Source organism: Phoxinus phoxinus (genome assembly GCF_949152265.1).
Source record: "Phoxinus phoxinus genome assembly, chromosome: 22".
Classification (NCBI taxonomy): Eukaryota; Metazoa; Chordata; class Actinopteri; order Cypriniformes; family Leuciscidae; genus Phoxinus; species Phoxinus phoxinus.
The window spans coordinates 29,068,925-29,083,909 of record NC_136897.1 but is presented as its reverse complement, the minus strand read 5'-3'; the positions used below and the strand labels follow the sequence as shown (position 1 = coordinate 29,083,909).

The 14,985-nt window shown below is 40.1% G+C and overlaps 1 protein-coding gene across 4 annotated transcripts in view; it reads left to right on the top strand.

Annotated features, from left to right (window-relative positions):
- The window catches only part of strn (striatin, calmodulin binding protein), a 49,140-nt gene that overhangs the window by 10,419 nt on the left and 23,736 nt on the right, over positions 1-14,985 (top strand). For 2 of the 4 annotated variants that reach the window (XM_079598185.1, XM_079598183.1), the window contains exons 2-4: positions 8,798-8,901; positions 12,555-12,628; positions 13,126-13,207. In XM_079598185.1, coding sequence (XP_079454311.1) covers positions 8,798-8,901; positions 12,555-12,628; positions 13,126-13,207 — 260 coding nt within the window. Of the gene's footprint in view, positions 1-8,797; positions 8,902-12,554; positions 12,638-13,125; positions 13,208-14,985 lie in introns of all 4 variants that reach the window. The other 2 variants (XM_079598184.1, XM_079598182.1) reach the window with 1 other exon arrangement.

Genomic DNA, 14,985 nt, shown 5'->3' with positions numbered 1-14,985 from the left:
GGAGGATCATGTGACACTGAAGACTGGAGTAATGATGATAAATTCAGCTTTGATCACAGGAATAAATTACACTTTACTGTATATTCACATAGAGAACTGATGATCTACATTATAATAATATTTCACGGTTTACTGTATTTTTGATCAAATAAACGCAGCCGTGCTGAGAAGAAGAGACTCCCAAACCGCAGTGTTCCTTTCCTTTACAGGGACCCCCGGTATTAAGACTTGAATGGCTTAATATTTAAATGTCTTAAATCTTCCATGAGTTTTCTACTACATATTTCAGTCAGAGACATAATTTATGTTTTATTAAAGGAACACTCCACCGTTTTATGAAATAGGGCTTATTCACCGTCTTTCCTACAGTTAGATAGGTGGGCAAATGCATTTTTGTCTCAGTGCATGCATTGTTTTAGTTTGGCAGGGTCGCCGCTAGCTTAGCTTAGCATAATGAATGGAATCCTTTGTTGCCAGCTAGCGTGTCCTGAGTAAAAGTGAAAAAAAACAAACAAACACCTAATTACTTCTTGTGGCCTGCGTATTCAGGACGAGTACAAATAGCGATGCAGATTAAGACTAGGCGATCTCCTAGGCAGATATTGACTCCGGACTATATTAGGGTGAGGCTCAGGCGAAGCACTGCTACTGGGCGCAGAGATATTGTGCTCGCGCGTAGTGCTCTATATTAGCTTTATAACTGTTGCTGAGTTCAGGCGCTGGCGAAGCCGTGTTAGATGCTGCGCTTCTGCTCGCCGTGTTGAAAGGGACAGTGACACACTGTGTCCTCCCACTCGCACACACTCCTGACGCACACACTCCTCGGGGAGCGCGGATCAATCCATGCTCTCTACACACACTGACAACATTAACTGGCGCTCTGAGTAGTGCACTTACTGGAGCACTAGAGGATCTCCTGTGAGTTACTGTACAGGGACACACATCACCGTGTGTGTGTGTGTGTGTGTGTGTGTGTGTGTGTGTGTGTGTGAGAGAGAGTGAGTGAGTGAGTGAGTGTATGTGTGTGTGTGCGAGAGAGAGAGAGAGAGAGAGAGAGAGAGAGAGAGAGAGAGAGAGAGAGAGAGAGAGAGAGAGAGAGAGTGTGTGTGTGTGTGTGTCTCCGGATGGGAACCCTGAATAGCGTACCGCACGATATACGTCACCTTTTCTCATTAATATTCATGAAGCTAGCGACGGTTGCTATGGGGGTCAAACTCGCGCGTGTCACTCATGCTAGACGCATGTAAACAGTTTACGGACGAGATGTCTACTGAGCTAAACCTGCTAACTCTGTCCGAAAATGATGTCCCCGGTGCCAAATTCACTGGTATAGAAGTAGAAGAACATACAAATATTCAATTGAAGAGATGGCTTGAGTGTAGAGGGCTGAAAAAGACGGGAAAAAGAGCCGACCTGATCCAGAGGTAGATTGTTATCGACAGAATTTCTCCCCAAAAAAACATCGCCTTACGCCACTGACAGTGACATTTTGCAGTTTCAACAAGCTATATTTTACCAACCTATGTCCTGTCTGTCATATATACTATGTCCTCTGGTTGTCTTACGTCTGACAGTTGTTGGGGGTAATTTATATTATTATTGGTAACACTTTACAATACGGACCGTGCACTAATCTGCATTAATTCATGCTTAACTAATGCACAGATAATCATGTGTTAATGTATGACTCATGAGGAACTAAACCATTAATTAATGATTACTGCATCAGCAACTAATAAAGATTCTAAATGATTAAGATTAAGTAGTAATTAATTAAAGCAGGCAACTGGAAGTTGAAGTACATGACTTTGACCAACTGTGGTAATTAATTAACACATTCATTTAAACTTTTAGTTAATAAAATAAGTTCTTAAGGAATTAATACATTATCACACATTTAATTAATAACAATTCATATATTACTTAATCTATTAATCATTTAGAATCTTTATTAGTTGCTGATGCAGTAATCATTAATTAATGGTTTAGTTCCTCATGAGTCATACATTAACACATGATTATCTGTGCATTAGTTAAGCATGAATTAATGCAGATTAGTGCACCCGTATTGTAAAGTGTTACCTTATTATTATTAATGTATTTATTTTTTGTTTAGCGATCGCTAATGCTACTTGGTCACAACCAACAACACTTAATTTTTAATTCATATCAGGACCATGGCCCCCAACAAAATGTTTACAACATATGAAGGTGAATGGTTTCACGTTGCTGGCATTGAACTGGTCTTTTGGACGTCCGCACAAGTTTACCCATCGTTCACATTTATCCCTCTGAGTTTTTGGCTTCGGGAAACGAATAAAGAATACATCCTTCATATGTGGACGGTCATAGTGTCTGGAGTCGTTTCTGCAAGTTCCATAGCAGCAGTGTTTACTCGGCATGTTCTTATTTGAGGGATAACCGGCAGAAAACAAGCAGTACTAGCATGAATCATAAGCGAGCGCGCTTCTATGTTGACCCCCTTCCGGTTTACGTTGCTGACGTCACGCGGCCTTGCGGTCTAAAAATAGCACTCGTGCGGCACGCTATTAGCACTCATTCATAACTCTGGTGTTTTACAGGGACTCTGCTGTGTGTGTGTGTGTGTGACGGACTCAGTGTGTGTGAGTGTGTGTTCTTCAGGCGCAGTGTAAACGGATCATGTAGAGGTGTGTTGTGTCTCTGCTCAGCGGAGGATTAGAGCGAGATGTTGTTAAGCTTGTACCTGCAGATGTGAGCTCGTCCTCGTCAGATTAAAGCGTGGAGCGCCGGATGCCACGGGACAGTTGCTGCTTCACCCTCGTACACACTCTTACAAACTCTCTTTTACTTTTTCTGGATTCTGTCTTCAATTTTAGTGTTCAAAAATAGAAATCATGAAACTTGTACAGTTTAACAACAACTTGTTAAAGTAACGCCTTATGAAATCCTTATGAAATTATGAAATAAAATTAAATTAAACAATTAAAATAGAAAACTAAAAAATGCATTTCAGAGGGCATTACAAATTTAATTTTGTTTAAATAAATTGTTAAATTTTATGATTTCAAAAGACATGCTTTTTGATTTCTAAAAGTTTATTTAACTATTAAAATGTAAAAAAAAATATATATACAGAAAAAGTGAAATCGTTTTTTTTTTTTTTTAATTCCGTTTTTATTTATTTAAAAAAAATCTGTTTCACTTTTTCTGTATATATATATTTTTTTACATTTTAATAGTTAAATAAACTTTTAGAAATCAAAAAGCATGTCTTTTGAAATCATAAAATTTAACAATTTATTTAAACAAAATTAAATTTGTAATGCCCTCTGAAATGCATTTTTTAGTTTTCTATTTTAATTGTTTAATTTAATTTTAATAATCAAAAATCATATCTAATAAAAATAACAACTTAATAATTGATTACATTTGTTCTACAATAATATAAGGCCCTATAAAATGTTGTATTAAATTGTACACTAGATGTGTTTTAGTTAGCATGTCATATTTCTTTATCATTATGTTTTAATTTTTTTGTGCGTGTGCGTGTGTGTGTACGTGCGTGCGTGTGTGTGTGTGTGTGTGTGTGTGCGTGCGTGCATGTGTGTGTGTGTGTGTGCGTGTGTGTGTGTGTGCCTTGATCCATCAAGATCCAAATAAATAACATAAAAACACATTTTCATTCGTGTCAAATTAAATACAGCGACATTTCTGACAGAGCGTGAGAATACCAGCATTATTCAGCTTTATTTCAATTAACAGAAATGTTTTTACTAGTTTTAGTTAACGATAATAACCCTGGGATGAACATGTTTCCAGTATTCCTCAAACATTTCTCCAAACGGCTGTAAAACCGCTCAGATATGCTAATGAGGGCGAGATATCGCGTACACTAATGACTCGTGAGTTTTATTTTCTTAAATCGCTCTGTTGCGCATCTGCAGTTCAGAGCGCGAGTGTTGAACACAGAAACATTAGCGCTCAGTCATTTAGCAACTAACCACAGCTCCAGAATGAAACCGTTGCTGCACACACACACACACGCACACACACACGCTCACACACACGCACACACACACGCTCACACACACGCACACACACACGCTCACACACACACACACACACACAGAGGTGCATGAAGCCGCTGGCACGATAACTAGCATGTGTTCGTCTGTACAATATGGTTTCATTGGTGGAATGCATTAACTAAAATGCACTAACGATGAAGAAGTATATGTTTTACAGCTTGTAATAAAGCGTGTTGCTGACTCCACATGCACTCACTAATCTGAACTGATGCCACTGAAGATTTCTGAAATGCATTGTTTAGTAACTAAAATCTCTGGATTTATTCATTGTTAGCTAACGTAACTAATGTACTGAAATAATCTTAACAAACGAAACCTTAAAGTGTCACCAACTGTTTTCATTGATGTTGAAGTGGATTATTTCAGATAATGTGGTAATTAAGCTCATGCTCACCTCAAGTTCACACTAATGAGGTTTGTCTTCTCAGTGTGTGTGTGTGTGTTAGAGGTCTGCACGGGCTTTAAACTTCAGTCCGAACATTACGCTTATATTTTAAGCCCGACCCAAACCCGCGAGGTCCATTTTAACCATAATTAAAAAAGAGGCTACATGTACAAACACGGTTTCACCGCGGCACTGCGGCCCTCATCAGTCAGCATACAAGAGAGAAAAAGAGAGAAAGCACGGACTTACTAATCCCGAAACTTTGCTGTGGTTGAACAGATGAAACAGTCAAACATTAAACTTCAAAATAAAGTTTGCGCAGTTGCACAACTTAACACAAGAATATCCTTCTCAGTGTGAGTTATGAAGGAAGAGGACATGCGCAAAACAGTTTTGTAAAATGATAAAATAAAAATTATTACAAATTTCTCTCTCGTGTGCTCATATAATTACAATCACAAACTATATGTATAGCATATATAGTTTTTCCCAGTTACAAACCCGTGAGTTTTCTGGGACCCGTCGGGCTCGGGTCGGGTAGCAGACCTCTAGTGTGTGTGTTATTTGCTACAAAAGGTACCATTATGCACAATTTATAAAATGCTTATTTTTTGATTATTATGATTATTTTGCAATGATAATCTTGTGGTTAGGTAGTAAATAATGCGTACAATTATTAATGTCTTAATTTTCTGCTGTATCGGTGTGTTTTGCAGCAGATATGAGGCTGTTTGACCCGGTTGTGAGTAGGGACGCATAACAATTAATCGCAATTAATCATTTGCAGAATAAAAGTTTTTGTTTACATCATATATGTGTGTGTACTGTGTAAAATAATTATGTATTTATAAATACACACACATGCATGTATATATTAAAAAAATATTTACATGTTTATATACATTTTTATATTTAAATATAATTTATATTATATATAATTATAAATACTTAAAATATAAATAGATTTCTTTCTTAAAATTATACATGCATGTTTGTATATTTATATATACATAATTATTATACACAGTACACACACATAAATGATGTAAACAAAAACTTTTATTCTGCAAACGATTAATTGCGATTAATCGTTATGCATCCCTGGTTGTGAGTGAATAGTGGAGTGTGATTGGCTGGTGCTGGTTTCTCAGATCTGTGGAGGTTTGATTGATTCTGCAGACGAATCTCTCTAATTAGCGCTTAAGATTCGTCTGTAATCTGGCTGAACTGGTTTTGTCTTCTTGGGTTCTCGTTCAATGTACATTCATACATCTCATTATTCAGACATATAGTAATAGTGACTTAGTGTGTTAATAAAAGCTTGAATAACATGTATATCTCCAGCTACTGTAGTTCTGGTCAGTTCTGGTGGTTATGAAGCGCAGCGCAGTGGTCCGTTCACTACTTCTGTGATGTACAGTGACGACTCTTCATGATTTAAAGGCTCAGTTATCCTCTAAACAGGAGAAGGAAACAAACACAACACCGTGATACAGAACAGAAACATTTAAGATGTATACATCTACATTTAAATAGTTTATTAATCATTTACTTACACTTTTAAGTGATCTAATGAACCCATGACAACTCCTAAACAACTGATTTGTAAATAATGCAATACTTCTAGAAAGTATAAATTGATCATTAATAAAGTATGAAAACACAATTAATAAAGGTGCAGTCTGTAAGTATGGCAACTAGTGGTGGAAATCGGTACTGCAGTCCAATTCAAAATATGGGAGATCGCCGTTTCCCCGCCTCCACAGACTCGGCAATATATGCAAATAGATTATGGCATTTTTATGCTTTAATAGAGTGAAATACCACACCTTTAAACACATTATAGATCTGCTTATGAATCAGGAATAAAGCATTTATAGCTGTATTTATAAACTGTGTATTAATGATGAATTAACTAATGCTTGTTTACTGATTAATAGCGTGCAGTTATTATAAAGTGTTACCCACAGCGCTATAACTAAAGGTGCCCGCTGTAATATCTATGTGTGTAAGTGCGGGTGCAGTGTCCGGGTCCTCGCGGGTCCTGCTGTTCCACAGGCATGTCGAGAGACGCCTCAGGGGAGCGAGTGGGCCGTCCTGACGTCACTGAACTATTCCTGCAATCTCTCTCTCTCTCTCTCTCTCTCTCTCTCTCTCCACACACACACACACACACACACACACACACATTACTCCACCCGGCCCTGTGAAGCTAACCCGTCCGGGTAGCGAGTAGCGCTTTAGCAGAACCTCGGCTCACCGGAGAGCCTGGGAATGATTGAGGTCGTTAAACACACTTGAAGAAAATGCAAATGTGTTTTAATGGGTCACTGCATGATGAGCACACACCAGGAACTCTCCCAGCATGCCCCACGGCTCTCCCTGGCCCGGTTCCTCCTCTGATTGGCTGGTTCTGCAGGCGTCTGGTGGGCGGCGCGTGTGTGACGCGTTCAGGCGCTAGCACTGATTCAGACTCGCTTCACTGTCAGTGCAGATTAGCAGATTAGGGCTGTGAAAACATTCAGCACATCCATGTTTACACAATACACGTGTGTGTGCTGTGTGTGTGTGTGTGTGTGTGTGTGTGTGTGTGTGTGTGTGTGTGTGTGTGTGTGTGTGTGTGCTGTGTGTAACACATGCATGTATATATTTATGTAATATTTGCCTATATTTATATGTGTGATGAAGAGTCAGTAGATTGAGCTTGATTGAGTTCACATTGAAATCTCATTAGAATTGTGAATCTGCATCTTCACTTTGTTGTGCATATATTAAAGTGTGATGTGTTGATAGGAAGTTGTCATGATGAATTAGTTTGATTGTCGTTTTACGATGTTGTGTCTGATTTTAAACCAGTTTAGTGTGTCTTTACGGATCTGTGTGTTTAACATGTTTCTACACTAACCTAATAGAGACATGCAGTGTTTACACATACAGTACTTAAAATATGTGTGCGAGTGTGTGTGAGTGTGTGTGAGTGTGTGTGAGGTAAAAGGGCACAAGCTCTTGTAGCTCCGCCCCCTGTTCCGGGAGCAGCAGCTCATTTGCATTTAAAGGGACAGACACAAAACTATGTGTTTTTGCTCACCCTCAAAACGTGACTTTAACATGATATATAAAAATATCTGTGGGGCATTTTGAGCTAAAACTTCACACACACACACACACACACACACACACACACACACTGGGGATATCAGAGACTTATTGTACATCTTGTGAAGAGGCCATTACACCCCCGCTTTAACTGATGGTGTTTCTCAGTGCGGTGTGTGTTGTGATCATTGTGACTGTAAAGCACAAACGGCTCTTGCCCAAGAGGACGATCAGAGACGGTGAAGAATTCCAGACATTCCAGGAAAACACACAGTACACAAAGGAGAAGGTCATGTGATGCGCTCGGTCACATGGTGAGAAACTCAGGACACGATTAGTGGGGCAGTTCAGCGTTTGCTTTCAACAACTCCATCTCACGCTAGAAGAGAATCAAGTGCACATCCACAATTATGATCAGATTTAAGGCTATTAAAAGTCAATCAATATTTTAAGAGCTCTTAATGAGATCGTTCACTGTGGATGATGAACAGATTTAAATTAAGCTTTTATTTACATATAAATTAAATCTCTTCATATAAAGGGAACGGTTGGATTAAACTGTTTGATTTATTCTACCATTTGATCTCCCTCATGTTCTCGTGTGAGCAGCTGGTCTCGTGTATTTCGGGCTTGTTTATAACCAACCGTCCCGTCACAGAATGGAAAGACTAAGAACATTATTTAAAGTCCATCATTTTATCCCTTATAACTCATCTTTGATCACCAAAATGACATATATAAAAAAAAAAAATCCTTGAAAAAAAATTCTTCACAGCTTAAAATATCTTGAATGTTACTCGACACCCTCGCCTCATTTAGTATGCGTGGTTCTATGAATATGCAAATGAGCCCCGCCTCCACTATCAGCCCAGCGATCCTCATGGTGTGTGTTAAAGCAGATTAAAAACACCACAGACATATAAACAATATTAAAAGCTGGATTTACACCACAGGAGGACTAAACACATTGAGTTTATAGATTTGACTAGTATCAGCAACACATTACCAGCAAAATCCAATATCGATTGACCTCTTATTCATAGATTAGGACACATTAAACTTATAACACAAACCTATATTTCAATACATATGTTTATATTGAATAAAACATTTAAACTTGCAGTTACACTGTTGGGTTGAATGTTTGGAGATGCGTGGTTTATTGTGAGGTCTTAACTCTGCAGAGACTGTGATCTGTGCCGGTTCTGAAGTGCGTATGGATTGACCTTTGACCTGTGTTCTGCAGGCTCAGATCGCGTTCCTGCAGGGCGAGAGGAAGGGCCAGGAGAACCTGAAGAAGGACCTGGTGCGGCGGATCAAGATGCTGGAGTTCGCCCTGAAACAGGAGAGGTCAGTACAACACACACCATCATATCCTCACGGCTGCTTAGAGTTTACCCATCCGAACATGATCTACGCCGTGTCTACGCTAACATCATGTAGCCCATAGCAGAGAGCGACGCTCGCCTGAAGTTTATTTGACGATCATTTCCTATAATTCTCTCTCTCTCTCTCTCTCTCTCACTCACTCACTCACACACACACACACACACACACACACACACTCTCGCTCTCACACACACTCTCTCGCTCTCTTTCTCTCTCGCACACAGACACACACACACACACTCACTCACTCACACACACACACTCTCTCACTCACTCACACACACACACACACACTCTCGCTCTCTTTCTCTCTCGCACACAGACACTCACACACACTCTCACTCACTCACACACACACACTCTCGCTCTCTTTCTCTCTCGCACACACACACACACACTCTCCCTCTCACTCACACACACACACACACACACTCTCTCTCTCTCACTCACACACACACACACACACACACACACTCCATCTCGCTCTCTTGCTCCCTCTCTCTCTCACTCCCACTCCCTCTTTCTCTCTCTCTCTCTCTCACTCGCTCTTTCTCTCGCTCGCTCTCTCTCTCTCTCTCACTCACTCACACACACACACACTCTCTCTCTCACTCACACACAGACACACACACACACACTCTCTCTCTCACTCACACACAGACACACACACACACACACACTCCATCTCGCTCTCTTGCTCCCTCTCTCTATCACTCCCTCTCTCTCTCTCTCTCTCTCACTCGCTCTTTCTCTCGCTCTCTCTCTCTCTCCCTCTTTCTCTCGCTCGCTCGCTCTTTCTCTCTCTCGCTCGCTCTTTCTCTCTCTCGCTCGCTCGCTCTTTCTCTCGCTTGCTCTCTCTCTCTCTCGCTCCCTCTTTCTCGCTCTCTCTCTCGCTCCCTCTTTCTCTCGTTCGCTCTCTTTCTCTCTCGCTCCCTCTTTTTCTCTCTCTCTCTCTCTTCCTCTTTCTCTCGCTCGCTCGCTCTTTCTCTCGCTCCCTCTTTCTCGCTCTCTCTCTCGCTCCCTCTTTCTCTCGTTCGCTCTCTTTCTCTCTCTCTCTCTCTCTCTCCCTCTCTCTCTCTCTCTCTCTGGGCTCATGATGAGTCATGCTCTGCTCAAATTATACATGTTCTCTGTCATTCAAAGCAGGGAAACCTCTGGAAGCGCTTCGACTGCAGCAACAGCGCACTAGAATAGAGCTCTAAATAATGGCGAACTGTAAATCAGCGACGCCTACAGCTGTCAGGCCCATTTCTGCATCAATCGTTTAATTTCTCAGCTTCATAAAGCGTCATAACTCACTGCGTGTAGCGTCTCATGAACTGACACGATGAGATTGGTCATGTCATGGTCTTATCAAGCAGTCGAACTGCGTTTGTTGTCTATTGTTACCAAGCAGCGTCTCATTAAAGGCACACTATGCAAGATTTGTACCTTAATATAACAGCTTCCAAGTCATCTCAATGGTAAAGGAGCTCGTAGTGGGGCGAATCATGCCGATAGCAAAGCAGCGGAGGTGCCAGATCTCGCGAGAATCATGACGTGCTGTACGGCACGACGTCACACACATCAACACATGGAGCCGCCGCTATGAGGACACTAGCACGCATGTCAGACGTGATCATGGCAGAGTCCACTAAGAAAGCGCTCGGAAGAGTCAAGGGAAAGAAAACGTCAGTGGCATTTACGACGGTAACGTTAAATACAAGTACTCCACAGCGACTCTAGATCATGTGACCTGCTGCCGTCGAGCATTATTCCACCTCTGTACATGTACATGTTTTTTCAAAATGAGTAAATCTTGGTTAATGCGCACGCATGCATGTTTAACGCGCGGTCTGGACAGTTCATATGCGTTTACATGCAAAATGCAAATCCTCACGTGAAGCTTCCGCACGAGATTATAACAGAAAGATGTTAATTATGCGCTGAGGAAGAACACACCTGGCTTTGTTAATTAATTATTAATGCCTCTGCTGAAAGCTTGTTAATTAGTTTTAGGAATCTGAGACGCTTGCTGTCTGAGGGTTACTGGAGTTCAGTCTCGTTTACCGTGGTATTCCAGCGATTCCCTCGCTGAGCCGATCCTGAGGGAAACACTTCTCACATTCACCAGGAGTTTAGAGAACCTTCCCGACTGCGTGAGGCGAGCGAGTGTAACAGCGTGAGGCGAGCCTCTGTCACCGTGGCAACAGCGTGATGCGAGCCTCTTTCACCGTGGCAACAGCGTGAGGCGAGCGAGTGTCACCGTGGCAACAGCGTGATGCGAGCAAGTGTCCCTGTGGCAATAGCGTGATGCGAGCCTCTTTCACCGTGGCAACAGAGTGATGCGAGCGAGTGTCACCGTTGCAACAGCGTGATGCGAGCAAGTGTCCCTGTGGCAATAGCGTGATGCGAGCGAGTGTCACCGTGGCAACAGCGTGATGCGAGCGAGTGTCACCGTGGCAACAGCGTGATGCGAGCCTCTTTCACCGTGGCAACAGAGTGATGCGAGCGAGTGTCACCGTTGCAACAGCGTGATGCGAGCGATTGTCACCGTGGCAACAGAGTGATGCGAGCGAGTGTCACCGTGGCAACAGCGTGATGCGAGCGATTGTCACTGTGGCAACAGCGTGAAGCGAGCGAGTGTCACCGTGGCAACAGAGTGATGCGAGCGAGTGTCACCGTGGCAACAGCGTGATGCGAGCGATTGTCACTGTGGCAATAGCGTGATGCGAGCGAGTGTCACCGTGGCAACAGCGTGATGCGAGCGAGTGTCACCGTGGCAACAGCGTGATGCGAGCGAGTGTCACCGTGGCAACAGCGTGATGCGAGCGAGTGTCCCTGTGGCAATAGCGTGATGCGAGCGAGTGTCACCGTGGCAACAGCGTGATGCGAGCGAGTGTCACCGTGGCAACAGCGTGATGCGAGCGATTGTCACTGTGGCAACAGCGTGAAGCGAGCGAGTATCACTGTGGCAACAGCGTGATGCGAGCGAGTGTCACCGTGGCAACAGCGTGATGCGAGCGAGTGTAACCGTGGCAACAGAGTGATGTGAGCGAGTGTCACCGTGGCAACAGCGTGATGCGAGCGAGTGTCACCGTGGCAACAGAAACTCAGTGTCATCACTATCCATTTTTAAATCAAAGCTTAAAACATATATATTTATTAAGGCCCGACACTACAGTGTTCGTCATGCATCCGTCAATGTTTTTATTTTTGGCTTTTTCATGAAGTGTTTTTTCAGACTAGTGGACAGAACACATCCAGAACACACTTCTAACTGCATCTCTTAGAGCACTTTATCTCTGCGTCTGTAGATTTCAGTCACAGTTTATATCTTTACAGGCCGTTTCTCAAAATGAGTTTTTCCTCCTACATTGAGCCAGAAATCTCCACTTCATTAATACTTACTTACACCAAACTTTACAGGCTTATTTATTATTATTATTATTATTATTTATGGTGGTTTTAAATGAATGACTTAGTTTTGTGTTTGTTATTTTATAGATTATAATCAGTTTTTTGTTTGTTGTTTGAGTATAATGACCTGTACAGCACTTTGGTCAACGCTGAGTTGTTTTTAAATGTGCTGTATGAATAATGAATGAGTCTGTAAACGTGTGTGTCGTCCTCAGGGCGAAGTACCACAAGCTGAAGTACGGGACCGAACTCAACCAGGGCGACATGAAGCCTCCCAGCTACGACTCCGGTGAGCACTGTACATCACTCATAAACACATCCATCACCAGAACATGTCCAGAAGCGCTAGTGTAAAAACTGCTAAACATGCTTTACTGGCTGTCCTGTTTCCAGTCCACATATCTAAACCTTCTCAAATCAAGATCATTTACTAGATGAGGATATTATCATCTTGTTATATAATAATGTTGTTTCTGTGTGAATTAAGATTATTTTTCTGACTCCATTGGCAGATAAATTCAGCTTTTTTTAAGCAAAAACTCAATTTAGCAAAAACAAAATTTAGATTTATTTCCCAGAAAACTTATGGCCGTCCGCTCATCTAGCAAATGCATCTCGATTGAAGTATTTTTAGATATTTGGACTGGAAGAAAGAGAAGAATACTGAGTAAGAAAAGCATGTTGTGCAGTGTGTGTAATGTGTGTAATGTGGTCAGACTGGAAGTGTGAGTGGCTCTTGTGCAGAAATGCTGTGATTGACAGGCATCTGTGACCTTTGACCTCTAGATGACGGCACCGAGAACGAGGCTCTTCCTGAACCGGCCAATAGTCAGCTGAGCTGGAAACAGGGGCGGCAGCTGCTCAGACAGTGAGTCACGTCACTAAATTAATATATGCAGAAATATTCATAAAGAAATATAGAAATATGCAGACGAAGATTTAAAGAAATGTATGCTGTAATTATGACCAGTGTTTACGGTTATCACTGTTAACTATTCAAAATAGTTTAATGTGCAAAGATGCATTCAGAAATATTAATATAGAAATATAGAAAGTCCCCACTATTCAAAGACAGCTTCCATGCCATATTTCTGCTGTGATTATGACCATTGTTATTACTGTTAACTATAACTGCTCTAAATAGTTTTCACCAATTGAAATAAAGCTGAAATAAAAAATATATGTGAAAAAAAAATTTGATGAAAAATTGTCTAAAAAAAGTTAATAAAAAGTGCTAAATTTTTTTTACTAAAATTAAAATATATAAGCAAAATAGAAATGTTAATAAAACTAGCAAAAGTAAAAAAAAAGAAATATAATTTTTTAAAAATTGAATAAAATATTTAAAAAACAAGAAAAGCGTATACAAATTTTAACACTTAAAGTGTGTATGTCAGGTTAAATTTTTAATTTTGATTAACACAAAATAGTGAGGGGAAATACACGTTTGACAAGTTGATGTATTGTTTTGTATGTTTTTCGATTCCTAAAGGCAGAATATAAGATGAAAAAGTTCGTTATTTTCAGTCCTCCCTTAAAACTGCTCCTCCCCCCAAACGAATCTCCCTCATATGACGTCACAGCTCAGCACACACACACACACACACACACACACACACACACACACACACACTCTTCTGACGTCACAGCTCAGCTGCGTTTTAAAAATATGATCTTGACAGAAATGGCTATAAAGCTTATTGTAGGGCAGTTACAGTAATCATTTTAATGATAATTACATTTTCACTCAGACATCTAAACCTTATTTAATATATCTAAAAAAAAAAATTAACCTGACATACACACTTTAAAAACTACAAAAAACTGAAAAAATGAAAGCATAAAAATAAAAGCTAATTCAAATAATAATAAATAATATAAAAAAAAACAAAGTTGATGAGACAAAACTGTTTGTTCTTCAATTTGTTTATAAACCGAAATTGATGTATTAAATTAAGTAATAATCCAGAAATTAATATACGACAAATGCACAGATAAATTCAAAGATATTGATGCAAGATTATGACCAGTGTTTTGTTAACTAAAACTATTCAATATTTATGTTTGGATGATTAATTGAATATTCGATAAAAATAGAAATAAATAAATAAAAACATTTGTTTTGGCAACTAACTGAAATGAAAACTGAAAAATACAAGTTAATTCAAATGATTAATAAATACTATATAAATAATAATAAAAATATTATTGTGATTTGTTTTTCCAATTTTTTTAATATATTTATAATATATATATTATATTAGAATATATATATATTATATTTTCTTTATATAAGATCATATAATATATTAGATTTATTAAATGAAGTCATTCCAGAAATAAAAGCTCCAGTTATTGAGACGGGACAAGAGAAGTGTGATTTGCATCTTTTATATGGTTTACATCTTGATTTTATGTGTTTTTATGTGTATATATTGATATGAATTATGATGTATTAATGTGAATCCTGTGAAGCAGTGAACATGAGTATCTGCAGTCGCCCCACACTGACTCTGCTCTTCCACACCTCCGCACTCTTATCTATTTATAAACATGTATATATTAAATCTGCAGCTCACGGCGACGGTCATGGCTCGTGTAATATTGATCGTTCTAGCAAAGAAGCGTTTTTAACTTCAGCACTCC